Source organism: Dermacentor silvarum, chromosome 2 (assembly GCF_013339745.2).
Source record: "Dermacentor silvarum isolate Dsil-2018 chromosome 2, BIME_Dsil_1.4, whole genome shotgun sequence".
Classification (NCBI taxonomy): domain Eukaryota; kingdom Metazoa; phylum Arthropoda; class Arachnida; order Ixodida; family Ixodidae; genus Dermacentor; species Dermacentor silvarum.
In genome coordinates, this window is record NC_051155.1 from 178713329 (window position 1) to 178730173 (window position 16845).

Consider the following 16845-nt stretch of genomic DNA (forward strand, 5'->3'; position numbering starts at 1 on the left):
CCATGCCATTCTCACTTGGCTCGTGAAACTTTGGATAAACGACTGGTTAAAGAAAAGTAACTGCAAATTAAATATTGATCACCTATAGGAAGGTGCATGCTGTTACTTGACATTTAGATCACTTTAATCTTATAATAGGATACACTTGACATAAACCAGTCTGGTTTTGAAGGATTTTGGCTGGCGAGCTCTTATGTGCTTGATATTGTTAAAAATGGCAGTTCTACCCAGCTTATGGTTCAACAGTGGCCATAGTAACGAATAGTTGTTCTTTTTGATTTTGTGTGGGCTAATGTAGTACTGGTAATGATTGTTATTTGCAGCGTTTGGAGTGATAATCATGTGAAAAGTTCTGTTGTCAAGTTAGCCACAAAAGATTGGAGATCTGAAAGATAAAAGAGGGAGTGTTGTAGCCTTAGATACATCTGCCAGCCAGCCTGTTCAGCAAGCAAATATTTATATCAGGTGTTTACTATAAGCTACCATCAAACAGTTCCTGCACCCTTTCCTATCCTGTAATCTGCCATCCCTCCCAGCCCACCACCGTCCCTGAAAATAGCATTGCACTACAGACTATTGTACTGCTGCCTATTAGCAGTACAGAAACTCTCAAGTTAACTTCTATAGTAGTGGAGTTCTTATTTGAGTTTTTCAGTAGTTGCTTGCAATTACTTGCATTCCTCACTGCTGAAGGCCTGTGCATGTTATATCTGCATCTAGGTTTTGCGCTAACAACCGCTGCATCATTTTACTAACACATGTTGGCTGCATATTCATAAGCATGTTATACAGCCTCATATCATGGGTCATCTTAACAAGTACCTGCTTGTCAAGAAATCGTCATAGTTTCAGGTGCGAACGTTATTGCCAGGTGCACTTGTTTGAATCTGTAACAAAGTTACACAATTCATTCCACATGTATACTTGTAACTGACACATTTATATTTATCAACCTTTTAAAGGCTTTCAATCGTGTGCCTCATAATCATCTAAACGTGAAGGTACGTAACCTCCAGCTTGATTATAGCACACTTTGGTAAACTGAACAGTTTTATGTGGCCAGTGTCTATCAGTTGCCAAAACTATCTCATTCATGTTGAATTGGGGCTCTTTTAGTTGTCTGATTATGTGATGCAGCTACTAAAATTGAATCAGCGGTGTGCGTTTTCAGATAATTTCTTAATTTGCAGAAGAACAACTTTTATTATTGGATAACCATTTTCTGCAAAAACAAGGGAACTAAGCTGTTGAGTCAAGTGTCACAGATAGTTATTAGCATAGATAAAAATTAACTAATGATGTGCATCTCACTTCGTACCACACCTTCCGTTGTTTATTTGCTTAATACTGTAACTGAACATGTGCTTTAAATGCTAAATCTAGATCCGACTAGATCCATGAAACAATATGCAAGAATGATTTGAATACAGAGGTCACTCATATGCAATGCTTTCTCACAAAAATTTAATCTCATCAATAGATCTGTGCATGATTAAAAATTGGGCTTCTCTCTGGCTTCCCGCTTCACTCCTCAACTCATATTCTCTGTGGCTATTGCTTCGTTCTGCATGCTAGGCACTTTTCTGTGGCACAAGCCGTCAGCTTCCAGTTGGTTTGAATGAATGGGCTCTGGCATTTCCTTTTGCACACTATTCGTTCGACTAGGTTCCTTACTGTTACAGTGGTGATAGCAGCTGCAAGGCAGAGATTAGGTGCAAGCACTGTCTTCTACCTTGTAGTATTATTCTGTAGACAACTGCCCTTCATAGAGACATGCGATTGTTCACCAGCATCTTTGTTGAACAGGCTAAGTGCGATGCTGCCGAGCCAATACATTACAGGTGTCTATGGAGACTATATGCATTGCTCCTTTGACACCAGAAGACCTCGCTGCAGTTTTTTCTTTTCAAAAATATTTAATCACAAGCAGGCACAACTCTATGCCCCAGAGGCAGCTGACCACACTAATCTAAACCACACTATTCTTTCACGGCAGCCCTAACCAGTGATCCCTAATCCACGGTTCACATTGAGTCACAACTATGGCGAGTTCAGGACATTGCCAATGCAGACAGGAATGAGTCTTTCTAACTGAAAGTGTTTACTGTCACCTGAGTTATGTGCCACAGTGTGGTCAAACAACTACTGCTGATGACCGGGGGAGGGGGGGGGGGAGAGAGAGAGAGAGAGCAGGATAGTACGACGGAGACTACTGAGAAAAGTTTAACTCACCTTACATGACCCCACACTCTCGGCCCTGGGGAGATAAGTTGCTCACAATGGCCGAAGCACTGCAAAGGGATTGCAGGCGGCAGTCTTTGCAGCAGAGATGAGTTGCAGACAATTGCAAGCTTTTTAGCCGACACACAAAGCCTCATCGAGGTAACTCTGTGTCTCCCTGTGCTGCGCAGAGCAGGAGTCTCTCTAGTTCCAAGAAACAGGAAAGCGGAAAACGAGGCACCTCAGCAGGTGGCATTGCAGCAAGGCACATTAGGCAGTGGGAGTGCCAAGAGTGCCTCTTCATGCAACTTTTCTTTCAATGCGCACATAATCATCATGTGATAACCAAGTGCAGTATGATTGAACACATGAATCCCCAAATTGAAACAATAAGTAGTGTATGCGGCTGTGAAAAGGCGAAATTCAGAATTTTTCCGTAACAGCCATTCGTTGCTTTCAATTATGTTATGCAGCTTAAAGTTATGCAAGTCTTCTTGAGTTTTTATGTTCATGCACACATCAACAATATGTGTTGGCAATGAAGCTGTCTCTTACAAAAGAATGTTAACTGTGCTGTATTCCCATATTAGCTGCATGGTAGAATGGTAATTCTCTGTTCTGTTGGATGGAAAGATTACAGTACATTAATCAGGCATGGCTTAAGCTCTCTAATTTATTAAAGGTTTAAACTGTGTGGTAAAATTCTGCACCCCTTTCCTTTTCCCTTCTTTCATTCTCTGTATTACAGCGACTCATTATTCGTATAGACTCATACATACGTATGTGGCACCTTGCATTTCCTCTTGCACAGACCGTGCATGCAATGTTTTGTACTATATTCGCTAGGAGCAGAAATTATATAAACTTACCTGCAGTATTTGTTTATCAACGAATAGAATGATTTACTTCACAGCGTAATAGCCTTAACTTGTAGTACCTCTACTCATTCACATTTGTTAACTTATGTTGCTCTTTGTTTTCTTTTTCCTGCTTGTTTGATGATGGTTCTGTTTGTTATTATTGTTATTATTATTATTTATTATTAATTTATTATTCATAGTAGTAGTAGTAGCATATACTGAAAGTGCAATTTCTGTAGTTTCCTATGCCAAGACCAGATCTCTTGAAGTGCTGTTTCTTATTTGTATTTCTTTTTTCTCTCGTTATTTGTTGATGCTAAAGAGGATACTGTAAATCTTTGTAAAGTTTTAAGATTAGAAATTGCCTTAGCACTTTTAGTTTGTCATTGTATTCAAGAATATCATCCATATGCTACAGGGTTTGAAAGAAAGTGACATTATTTGTCTTTGCACCACCCAGATATGGAACTTTGTTCCGAATGAGCACACAAAGCTGGTGCCCAGAGAAGAGGTCTTGTCAGCCGTACGGGTGCCGTCTGTGTTTAAGGACGGCGTTGATCGATCTGCCGACAACAGCAGCAATTCCATGTGCTTCGCCCTCGAAGAGGAGTTTAAAGTTGTTGATCGGCCTCGTCCGGTGAGTCAAAAAACTGGCGAGCAGCAATGTGCAGTACCACAAACACTGCACAGCAACGTGCAACATAGAGAAAGTACATGAATGGCATAATCTAACTAGAGCCATGGTTGAGTACAGCGAATGCCAACCACAGACTCCGTAGGTGGCTGGCTTTCTGTTGCTCGCGACATTTCTGACCCTAGTTGGCCCCTGTTGTTTATTGTGCAAAGTCAAGTTTGTTTCTTCTGTTAAAAGGTGTATAAACTGTTTGACATGGCTGTGCCAATTTTAATGGGTTTCAACTGGGAACTCAGCCATAAAAAATATTGTCCTGCTGGTTTTCCCCAGCACTACGGCCGCATTTCGTTGGGGGCGAAATGTGAAAACACCCATGTACTTAGATTTGGGTGCGCGTTAAAGAACCCCAGATGGTCCAGATTATTCCGGAGTCCTCCACTACGGCGTGCCTCATAATCATATCATGGTTCTGGCATGTAAAACCCCATAATGTAACTTTAGGATAGGGAAAAAATGCTCTGCTACCTTTTTATCAGAGGGAGGGGGACTTTTGCTCCCCCTGTTGTGTAGCCTATGCACAGAACATTTTTGAAAAGAGCAGATGTGACATCTACAAGCCTCAGAATGTTGCTGCAACTTGTAAATAATCTACCACTAGGTAACAGCTAGCTCGCTTTTGCAGTCTAAGTTTGTGAGAGCAAACAGAAAAACTAAACAGTGCCTTGTAGTAGTTGGTGTACATTCTTTGAGATGCTACATTTCAAACTTCTAGTTGGGACCCCTGCTTTCATCAGAGCCACGTATTTGGACCACCTTAAAATGAATTTTGATTATGATTATAAATGTCTGCTGCAGTCCCCGATTGCTCAGTGCTGCTCTCTTTACAATAGCTAAATATTCTTTAGACATTGAAACTTCTTAACAATGTGCGTTGGCTCGAGATTTAATGCATTCAGTTTAATACAGTGAAGTTACATTGGTTTGCTTGCAATAAACTATTGGCATACTTTTGCATGCTCTGGACGCTTTTGTAATGACCTGTTTAAACCATAGTGATCTTCTCTTATTTCAGAATGTTACAATGAGTGCGCCAAATGAAGAGGAAAATGTGACATATTATGAGCAGCTCAATCTTCCCTCTGGGGTGTTTAAGTTGGGTAAGTTAAAGATGATGTAATTGTAATGGGCACATTGTGAGATGAAATCCCTGGCCAGAAATGAAGAAAAACTCCACAGTGCACGTTACTTTAAATTTCGAGTTTATTCAGTGCATGTCCAGATTTATTTAATTATTAATGTGTCATTGGGCAACCACACTGCATATTTTTGTCACGCCTTGCTTATAGCCAACAGTACAATGATGTATTGTTTTGCTGCATGAAAGATAAAATATAGCCTTGTTGCAACTACTTATTAAGCAGCATGTGCCACATAACATAAGCCACTGTGCAATTGGGTCCTGTGCATTGTTCCCCACAGTTACTTAGCTTAATGTTGTTTTTTGTATTGTCGGCTAATTATTCAATCCAAGGAGCTAAGTCTGCTTGGCACAAGCATCTTATAACATGAATGTACTAGTTCATCATTGAATTGTAATATGCCCACCGGCAACTGGTTGCATATGAAATTCAAGATTTGGCATAGCATGGAAACCATGATGTGTGTTTTGTGTGTACAGTAAAAGCTCTTTAATTCGAATTCCGCGGAGATGCTACGAAAATTGGAATTATGCAAAATTCGAACTAATGAAAGACGACGAAAAAAAAGGCTCGGTTAAGGCACGTATATAGTCCGACGTAGCGTGAGTGCGCACACACGCTACATCACATTGGCAAAAACAACATCTATAGTTCAACGCACTGGCGCAGCCAACGTAACCGGACGTGCACGATGTCGGCATGGCTATTGCTCCCACCGCGCGTTCTTCATGCCAACTGTGCTGACCCACAATGTGTTGCACTAAGAAAAATGGTCCCCACGCCGCTTCGCTAACGGTCGCAGGCAGCCGTTCAAAGCGGCGCACGGGTTGGGGATTGTTCTGTGTATGCTCCGAAGAGAGCAGCCAGCGATGTGCACCTCAAGAAGTTTAGAGGGAACAGCATTTCAGCTGATACAGTGCAAGCGGCGTAGTGTGACTGGCCACAAGTGATGCTCGTCCACGCGCCGGAAACATCGGACCATAAACATGCAAGGTATGCTACGCCGCATGAGCTACGTCAGCCAAAATGCCGCCCCCTCTGAACTTTAATGCGTGTGCCATCGGGTGTTTTTTTCGGAGCATTGCAGAACGATCCCCACCCCGCGCGCCACTTTGAACGGTTGTCTGCAACCATCGGCGAAGCGGTGGGGGGTGCGTTTTAGAGCTGACGCTGCCGACGCAGTGGCCCGTGCGAAGACACCAGCGTCGCCAACGTGCTCCCGCGCACTAGCACTCTCCCCATCCACGATGTCAGGGAGTTCGAATTATCGGTGGCAGTGCACATTTCAGTGTGAATTAGGGGGATGTGTTACATATTGCTTTCAATACATTGTTGGACGGACCGTGGCGGCCACTTCAAATTATCCAAAATTTGTACTTTTAGATCATTCATAGTGCGTAAGGTCTTTTTTACCTCTCACTGACTTTGTTTATTGCAATTAATCAACAAATTAACTTCAATAATTTCAGGTGACTGCTGCTATGTTCGCACAGAACACTCAAAAACGCTTATCGGTCGCATTGACAAAATGTGGATGGACAGAGAGTGAGTATTCTGTTTGCACATTCTAAGCAAAAGACTTCAATTTTGACCTGCCTCTACATATACAGGGTGTTTCAGCGAACACTTTCAAAAATTTTGACAGGTTGTCTGTGGCAGATGGCACAATTCTGGTTAATGAGCTGGTCTACTCGAAGAGGCGGACATTACTTGCACAAGAAATTAAAATGCATAATTGACTAATTAACAAAAATTCACCAATTAACTTTTTAACTTATTATCTGATGGCCCATATTGCAATTTACAAATTGTATCCATGGAGTTCGCAAGGCGGATCCACTTGGAATGAATTCTCCGGATGACACCAGTTTCGAGATATTAATTCCCGAACTTTGCGGAGAAATGCATTGGCGTTCCAGTTACTTTTGTGCTTCAATGCATAAAGCGACGATTTTTTAAGCAACTGGAACGTCAATGCATTTCTCCGCAAAGGTCAGGAGTTAATATCACGAAACTAGTGTCATCCCGAGAATGCTTTCCAAGTGGACCGCCTTGCGAACTGCACGGCTGCAATTTGTAAAATTTCAATATGGGCCATCAGATAATTAGTTAAAAACCTAATTAGTGACTTCTTGGTAATTAGTCAATGATGCATTTCAATTTCTCGTGCAAGTAATGTCCGCCTCTTCGAGTAGACCAGCTCATGAACTGGAATTGTGCTAGCTGCCACAGGCAACCTTTAAGAATTTTTGAAAGTGTTCGCTGAAACACCCGCTATAAAGCTGTGCACGGTTCTAATATACTCACTTTTTTTTTTTTACTCAATCGGCCCCTGGGAGTCTGATACATTGTGCTTATGCAACGTTGGCCGGAAAAAGAAAAAAACAACAAGGACATTATCCCGGAAAACTTATTATGCAGAATTGCATAAATGTCTGAAAAATGGGGCAGTCCAAAAAAAAAGAAAATGAATGCATGCCTTTTATAGCCCCCAAGGGCTCAAATCACCACAGGCACGTCCGAAGTAGCTCTGAAGACCTGCTAATACACTTATTAGGCGTGTCAGTGCCTGTACTGTGACGGGAGACAGCGGATGCAGGCATGTACAATTAAGAAATACATACCGTGTACTGTGACAATTGCCCCCTTCCCACTCTTGATATGCTTCACTGCATTACTTTGTGTATGCTTCACCGCGTAACAATGTTGTATTGAGGCGAAGCTGACTTTTGGGAACCGGCATTATGCAACTTGCATTATGTCTGAAAAATCGGGCGTCCGGAAAATCGGTCGTTGACTGTACTTATTAATCATTAAATGCTGCTGTCGATTTTGTGGCTCCTGTCAAAACCTTACTCCATTTGTGATGCCACTATAGGAATACAGTGGAATCTCGTTAATACAATCTACATGGGAAGTGTAAAATAAAAAGTTATTCTGGAAGTTTAAAAAAAATGCCACTGTTTCCTCACTCAAGTGAGCAGCAGCACACCCAGTCGGTGTGACCGCACTGCCGCAGCTGCATTTTACCACTGACGGCAGGCCGCATGCATTTTTCCTCCAGTGTGGCTGGGGCCTAACACGTTGTTTGTTGGTCGTTAGAATGTTAATAAAGTTAGTACACTGGAATATAAAGCTATGAGCTTTAGAAATACCAGTAAAAGCTCAGTTCTGCATCCATATTATCCAATTTCAGGTGAAAACGCGATCACAATAACCGTATGAAAATACATTGTGCTTATGCAACGTTGGCCGGGAAAAGAAAAAAAAAAAACATTATCCCGGAAAACGTATTATGCAGAATCGCATCAACGAGACTCCACTGTACCTGTATAAGATGATGCTGCTGCTGGCATCGCACTAGCGCAAAGAAATATTGTGGGCTTGCATAGTCGCATACCTGCCAGCTTTTACAATTTCATCGTAAAGCGTCAAATTTTTAGACCTCGTTTACGACTGACGTTTTGACACCAATAGTTTTTCTGTTTGGCGTGTGAGCCAGACTAGAGCAAATCTAATTTCTAAAGAATATAATCGCTTAACGGTTTTCCAGAGGCAGATTTTTCATTCCTTCTCAGTTTTTGGGACCTACCAGCTGCAGCACCACTCTCTCATAGAACCAGTGCATACGTAATGATGACTGAAATTTTGGACTCCGTTCTCTCAATATTTAATAAAAATCTTTACGAACATTTTGTTTGTCTTTCACGAAAATAATTATTGCTGTGACTATAGAGCGGAGTGCCTGTTACCACAGTGTCCATACAAAATAAAGTCTTCAATTATTTTAATAATGCAGTCAATACCTTGAGTATAAAACACTTTTTTTGTACTTTCACCAGATTCTAGTATTTTCTGGCTTCGACTGTCATATCTTTCAACTTTTGAGGTTGTTAGGTCTGTTGTCATTGTTCTTAGATTTTTGTTCGAACAGTGCTGGTTTCTGTGATGTTTGCTGTGATCACTGGTAATTTGCCTTTCACACATATTTCTGATTCGCCCATTACAGGGGAAATGGCTTCTTCCATGGACCGTGGTTTGTGTTGCCGAGTGAGATCCAACACCCACCGTCACGGGTATTCTACCGCCAGGAGGTGTTTCTCAGCTCCATTGAAGACACCAATCCTCTGCTCAGCATCATTGGCCGCTGCAGTGTGCTTGACTGCAAGGAGTACACCACTTGTAAGCTTTGCTTTTTGATACCAGCTAGTTGGCATCACATAGGTGAAAGTCTGCACCACCTTCATCGCAGGTCCTGGGACACCAAAAAAGACACAGGAGCACAAAATTCGACAAGTTCCTACCTAGCTTTCACGAAGCAAAGTACATATCCCATACCACAAAGACCACGTTTATGATAATGCAATTGCATTAGGAGGTTCACCCAGCTACAGTCGATCCCGGATCACGGTGTAAGATATATACTCTTTAGGTGGGGACACTTCTCGACTTGCTTGGGAGGTGCAATTGACCAGATAAAGTAGCAACAGCGCGCGTCCATTGGTCCAGTGATGGCAGCGGCTACGTATCGGCGATACAACACAAATTCAAGATAGAAAAGGTTTTATCTCCCGTTTTTATAGCAACCAGCGATTTCACAGGAAATCCTAAATGATTGAGTAGCAGGCAAAAGTAGGTCACCGTGGTGAAGGGAGAACGTAGGGAAGAGGGCATCGCTTTGACGGAGCAGATATGGCAACGCGATGCCGCCTGCAGACACTGTTCTCTGGTTGCTTGGGTTATCTAGGTGTTCCTTGCCCGCGCAAGCTCTCGCCTGCATTCTGACTGAAGTTGCGTTATCCCGCCAATACATATCCACTGCCGTCACCGGACCAATGGACGCACGCCATTGCTACTTTATCTGCTCGATCACGCCTCGAGAGTGTCCTCACCTAAAGAGTATATATCTTACACTGTGTCCCAGATACATCGAACTCGAAGGGGATTGCAACATGGTTCGATAATTTGCAATATAAAGTACACCTATCTGAAGCTCATCTGAGACCTACGCACATCTCAGAGAGTTTTACCGAGATAGTGAAAAGCAGAAACTTAACGATTTGCTTTGCCAAGGCTGTTTCACACAAACAAAAGTTTACTTATTTATTGCTCACGAACGTTGCAAGTCGCTGATATATACTGATCGCAACGCTAACCCTAAATGCCTTTCGTAGTGCTTGTTGCATGTTTTTATTGAGATTAAGATAGAAATGGACACACCACGAAAACGAAAGCAAACTAGGTTTTATAGATGCATGCCGTGCTACCATGAGCGCCCATATACTGTGAATAGCGTGGGAACGGGCTCGGCCGCACGTTAAAATACCAACAATATGCAGTTTTAACGGCCAATAGTCATATGTGGGCAATGAGAAGGCAGACGTTGTGTCGGGTTTCAGAACCGACTTCCTATTGGAACCAATCGTCCTCGCTTCTCGACTGCCCTAAAAAGTCCACACGCTTCTTTTTGTGTGTCGCTCAGCACTCTGATCTCTTGCGGCTGGTACGCCCCTTCGTTCTTCGCCCTTCCCCTCTGGCCCCTGTGTCAGTGACTGCCTACACTACAAACATGCTGTTAGTTTCGAAAGTGGGTTTCAGCTTGCAGAATGTCTGAGTCCATTCTCACTCACGTATAACTGTACATGCACGAATGAAATGCCTTCAGCATGGACCTGCAAATCGCGCAGCGATGAGTCTTGCACGCCACTGAAGCAAAAGGAGGTCTTTCTGCGTATGAGGCGTATAGTGATTTTGTTAAATTCATGCTGTGCTGTGTAGAGATCCGTCCAAATGGAGGTTGTGGTTGGATTTGTTTTGGCCACTCGCGAAATCCTACAATGCCGTTGACAATAACGAACAACCGCTTCTCGTCTCAGAGGCCACATGCAAACTTCTCGGCAGCGCCACCAGATGACACAGCGTGTCCAAAAAAGAAGCACGAGAGAGGAGCCTGGTTGCTGCATGACATATTTCTCTGAGTTTGCGCTCACCAGCGCGCCATGCATTTCATAGGCCATGCACAGTCCTCGCGGTGGCAGTGCTAGATGGTGCCGAGTGTTCTTAGGGAAGTGCGAAAGAGGAATCCCACTGCAGTACAGACCTCATACATAACTAATTTCGACAGTGGCAATACGTTGTGTCGTGATATTAATTCAATACTACGAGGGACATTGTGAAAGTAAGTTTCATCATTTATTTTCACACAGAAACTTTATTGCCAAAAAAATTACGCCAGGGCATCGTCAACTATACACCTTTCACTATTTTTCCACATAGTCACCACCGACATTGATTCATTTGTCGTAGTGTGCAATCAGTTTGAAGAAACCACTCTGGTAAAGCTCTGTGCTCTGCGATGTAAGGAATTGTCGCACAGCTTGCTCCACCTCAGCATTTGTCAAGACATGACCTCTTCACCATACACGATCTGTAGGCGTTCATCGATGACGGACACACTAGTCCCACGTGCCCATTCGTACCGGATAACAGCATGCGCTTCCATTGATGACCATGTTGTCAGCTTCTGTCTGCCATCGTGATTTGTACTCGAATAACCTCAGGCATGCCGGTCTGCTGCTGCTCTCTCTTCTTCGGCGCTCTGCGCATGCGTCATTCCTCCTCCACTGTCGCTCCTTTCGTCGTTGAACCAGCAACGGGTGTCGATTCTTATGGTGATTGTTTGTTTCACCTGGTGCACTACGTTCTCTTTAAAAAAAATGACAAACCTTACTTTCGGAATGTCCCTCGTACATGCATTACCATTGACAGTCATCGTGAGATGGGTTCTGCTGATTGTTGTTTTTTATTGTTCTTTTTTTATCATTTTTGTATATGATTATCTTTTGATTCTATGGTTATTGGTCGCAGAGTTAAAGGGTGTTATGTTATCATCAAGGAAAGCTTCATTTTCATAGGCTGCATTGAAGAACCTTGTGGCATTCTTTAAAATGTCTACTTGCTATTCCATACCCTGACACATTTACAGCTCTATACAATCTTTTAGTACTTGTATAGAATGTTGCAAGACTGTGCCACTTTATTCAATGGAATTGCGTACGTAGTATTTATTTGCAGTCATGACAAGGTTTTCATGTGACTTCAAACTTTGCAGGCCGGCTGACCGAAATCAATGAGACTGACGTGTACATTTGTGAATCTCGCTATCTTGAAGCTGAGCGACAGATTCGAAAGTTGCCCAAAGGTCTTAAGGTATGTTATCCTATGCACACTTTTCTTAATCCAGCAAATATTTTGGTTGCATTTGTGACTGTTGTGTTGTCCATTGGTTTCTTCACTTGTTCAAGAAACAAAAAGCATCATAAAAATACCATGATGCCGAAATATATGTTGCAATGTCCCCTTTCAAAGGCTGGTGATGGCTGTGGTCTTGCGCTTCATCATGGCTGATGTAACAGTCGTCGTATTGAATGATGCAGCTATGATGCTGACCCCCATTTATAGGGGGTCATTGTAGATCCTAGATTACCTTGAGAAAACCATGCAAGTTCAAGAATGTCCTAATATAACCAGTGCACTCTGATAGGGTTGCTCTCTACGTGTGGTTACAACATTCGAAATTCACAAACACTGATGCATATCTCAAATTCTATCTCACACAATGACATTAAGTGTCATAACGTGTACCATGTTTTATCTGACAAAACATGGCACTATGCATGCCGTTGGTTGGTTTCCTTTGCTTGCCATGATGGAGCTCCTCAGGTAATTAGAATAGTATATTTCATTATTTCATTTTGATTCAGAGCAAGTAATACAAAATTTTTTAGAACTCTAATGGACTAGATTGTGATCTTACAAGTTTATCATAAAGAAACACTAAATGAAATTGATATCGCCCTAAGATTCCATCTGTAATACAGTAGAACCCCACTGATATGTATTTCACGGGACCGCATAAAAAAAAAACGTAAGAGCCGAGAAACAGGAAAAATTTATAAGTGAGAGTAGTGTTGAACTGCACACAATTTTATTTTAATTCTTACGTGTGAAAAAAAGTCGTAATTTTGCCCGAAAGCCAAAGTATCGATTGCTATTGCAAATTAGTAGACAGCTATACAAAGTAAGGATAGTAGTTTTATCGTCTGTATAAACTTGTAAACATTCACTTATTAACTATATTAACAAGCATGGTGTCAACGCCCACAGGCAAACATGAACACATCACACTCTATGAGCGCGGACACGCGCTGTCAGACGTTGGCATGAGGAAGCACTGCTGCAGAAGCAAGCGAAGTGACCTTCGTGCTGTTGTCTATTGCTTCAACGCAAACTGAGTGCTGAGAACATATTGCATGCACAAAGCTATGAGCCGCCAACGCACCTACATTGCCTAGACTCTGCCCCCAACACAGATCGCTTTCAAGATACCGCCCGCGTGCCGCCGCGCAATACGCAGTTGATGCTAGAGTACAACGCCGCTTGCCATTCCTTCCTCCCTCCCCCTCCGCCCTCGCTCCCTTGCCGGTGCCTCGAGTGCAGCGGAAGAAGGCACACTCCCACCCTGCTTTTCTTTCTTGCGCGCGCGAGATTTAGACGTGGTCGTCGGCTCCCCTCGCACGCTTTCACGCGCACATACATCATACAGCGCGCGGCGACGACGTTATCGCCCTTGCACTTTAAACGGAACATCTATGCGCCAAAACTAATTTTAGGGCCACAATGCGTCATAGACACCATCTTTAGATAGCAAATATGGATCTCAAAGGCCATACTTTTGCTGGCAGAAACCGAAAATATACGTTATAGGTGTCGCCTCCGGCACTTTGGACGGCCAATGCCATCGTCAAGCCACCAAGCCAAGCGGCACGAAAAGTCAAAATGTCCGCTCGGGCCGGCGCGGGGTGGCAGTTCGCAACGCATGATACGGGAACGGTCCCACAGTTGCGACGCAACAGCGGGGTTACCAATGCATTGTGTTCTATGGGAGCTGTACCGGGACCGGCCGAAAATGACATAACAGCCGGGAAAACTCAGTACCCGGGAACGTAACAGCAGGGTTCTACTGTACTATGGCAGGTTGTGTTCATAAAACTCATAGTTTGCATTTGCCTATGGTTCCTAGAAAATTTCAGCACTCTCAGTTTAAACTACAGTAATACCCTGTTAACTCGAAGTAGTAAAAACTGGAAAAAATTTCGAGATAAGTGGAATTTCGAGATAGCCAAATTCACGAAAATATAAGCATAACCACTGCATAAAGCCAATATGATGCCTTTCCAATATGGTGCCGGTAACCGCCGACTTCCTCACAAAAGCTCAATGTATTAGGAGCGGTACTTTTAGTAGATCATTGTTGCGATGTTATGTGCAACCCAGCAACCGACAAGTCTGTTGTATAAGGCCAACGGCGCACCTCGCACATATAAGCACAAACGCAGATGCATGTTGACACCGTGTTCGATACTAAGTCAAGCTAAGAATCTCAGGAACATGCTCGGTTCCCCGAAGTTTTCGACCGAGGATCCACAAAATAAAGACAGGGCTGCGCGCACATGTGCGTTACTTGCACTAGCAGTATGCAATGCGGAAAAGAGCTAGGGAACAACTGCCAACAGCGCCCAATACGCCAAAGCCATGCTTGAGTCACTGGTGACGCCTGAACGTGACCACCGCCAGCTGCCTCCGAGCACCGGGCATCGAGCGTCAGCGGTCGTAGCGACGCTCCGCCCGCGTAATCACTAGGATCAGCTGGCCGAGAACTGTAGATGAGGGTGAAGTACAATCAGGCAAAAAGCATTGGGACAAGATTGCAGGCCTGGGCCGGTATTTTGTAGCAATGTGTTATGCTTTATTCTATGCGAGTCTTATCCACTGCTCACAGCCAGCTGATCCCGTTGATAGCGTGAGTGGACCGTCGCTCTGACCGCTGACCAAGCGCGAAAAGCACGAAAAGGCATTAGTATCGGAAAAGGCATCGCTACAAAATACCGGCCCTGGTTTCACTTTTTAGCGATACCACAGCTGCCAAAAAAAATTTTTTTTTTACCGTACTGTCTTTTCTTCAGCATTTTCGCAGTCTAGGTTTCGAGATATCCGGAGTTCGGCGCAGTGGCTTTTCAGGATAAGGGGTGAAAAACCCGTGGAGTTGACACCGTGCCAGGGAAAAAATTAGGACTTATCCGATAATTTGAGATATCAGTCTATTAGAGTTAATGAGGGTTTACTGTACCAAGAACAATGAAAGGCAGATGCGTTGTTATTTATCAGAGCGTAAAAGGTACTCCTAGCTTCCAGATGCTGATAGGAACTACTTAAATAGAGTATAGTGTTTAATTCGGGCTCATATTCACGCAAGGGAAGTTACAGAAAGTCACACAACTGCTATTAGACCCTCTTTGTTCGCACAATATATGCTAGCGGCATTTTGTGCTTTTTAAGCAAAGATTGTATATTTCATTTCCAACACTCCTGTGGATTCTGTTTAAGGTGGAATATCCTTTAATTAAAAAAAAATTGTTTCATTTTGAATAACCATCTAAGGACTCTGAATACCATGTAGCAAGACATCAACTAGTGGTTAGCCGTGATATGTTTCTGCTTTGCAGAAATTTTCACACTCTGAAGCGGCAACACCAGACGAGGTGTACTACTTCAAGAATCCCATCACCCCTCAGAAGGTAAGCAAAAGAAGAAAGAAAAAAAAGCTACTTGTAACACAGCTTGATTTGGGTCTTTGATGGCATTGTTTTTCCTTATGTGTGAAATAAAATAGACCGCAAGATGTTTCCTAGATTTTCCAGTGACATCTAGACATTGTCTAAACTGATGTGACCGTAAGGTAATGCACTGCTGCTAAACATCACACCTCTAATTTGCATGAGAATTAAAAGCTGTTGGGCTGCTGAGCACGAGGTCGCGGGATCGAATCTCGGCCACGGCGGCCGCATTTCGATGGGGGCGAAATGCGAAAACACCCGTGTACTTAGATTTAGGTGCACGTTAAAGAACCCCAGGTGGTCCAAATTTCCGGAGTCCCCCACTACGGCGTGCCTCATAATCAGAACTGGTTTTGGCACGTAAAACCCCATAATTTAATTAATTTTTTGAGAATTAAAAGCTAAAGGAGACACAGGTTATTCAAAGTTTAATTTCTCACCTGTGCCTTCTATAGCACAGGGGTGCTTTCATCATATCGATGAATGAAGCAAAATTGCAGGGTAATAGGCTGGACTTCTTACTGTGTTATTAGAACAGCTGTTGATTGTGGAAAATAGTGTTTCATTAAAAAAAAATTTTTATTTTTATCCCCTGAACAAATCTGGGCCGGTATTTTCTTAACTTCATGGTAGCAACTGATAATGGTCATGGCTTAGTTGAAAGCACAGTCCTCTGATAGCATACGCTGTTGTGAGCATCTCAGCCAAATTTTGTAGTCATGCGCGGTGTGCAGAGCTGGCAAGGGGAGTGGGAAGTCAGCTTTTTATCGAACACTCTTTTTTCAACAGAAGCCTTCTCACTATTTTTGGGCTGGCATATTTCATCATATAGCAGATTCCCATTCACAGCTGCTATTGGCCAATAGCTGATATTAATCAAGAAGGGCGTTTGGATCAGTGCGCTTCTTCCTACTATTACTGTGTATATTTATTGGTGCAGTTTAATAAATAGGCTGAATTAAGTGAAAATCTGCGTTTCGGATTTCGATAGGAATTCGAAACGATAGTTCTGTAAGTACGACTATCATACTATCGCTGACTATCGTCTGCTAATGCTCAGCAATGCCCGCCCACATAGGAATGGCAACACTGCTTATCATTGTTGTAGCCGTCAGGTCTCGCTAATTTCTATTAGTTTTGAATACTCCACTAGCCTCAAGCCACTCAAAGCTTAAGGTTAGACCAGACGTACGCTTGCCAGTGTGCACTTAGTCCTGGCTGCTCCTGTCCAGACGCTTTGGCAGACGTCACTTTGT

The 16845-nt window shown here is 43.0% G+C and overlaps 1 protein-coding gene across 8 annotated transcripts in view; it reads left to right on the forward strand.

Moving 5' to 3' along the window:
• Positions 1-16845, forward strand: part of LOC119442206 (protein polybromo-1-like) — a 101880-nt gene that overhangs the window by 64659 nt on the left and 20376 nt on the right. For 7 of the 8 annotated variants that reach the window (XM_037706994.2, XM_037706991.2, XM_037706986.2 and 4 more), the window contains 7 exons: positions 963-1001; positions 3541-3717; positions 4787-4871; positions 6383-6458; positions 8923-9095; positions 12025-12122; positions 15479-15550. In XM_037706994.2, coding sequence (XP_037562922.1) covers positions 963-1001; positions 3541-3717; positions 4787-4871; positions 6383-6458; positions 8923-9095; positions 12025-12122; positions 15479-15550 — 720 coding nt within the window. The remainder of the gene's footprint in view (positions 1-962; positions 1002-3540; positions 3718-4786; positions 4872-6382; positions 6459-8922; positions 9096-12024; positions 12123-15478; positions 15551-16845) is intronic. The other variant, XM_037706990.2, reaches the window with a different exon arrangement.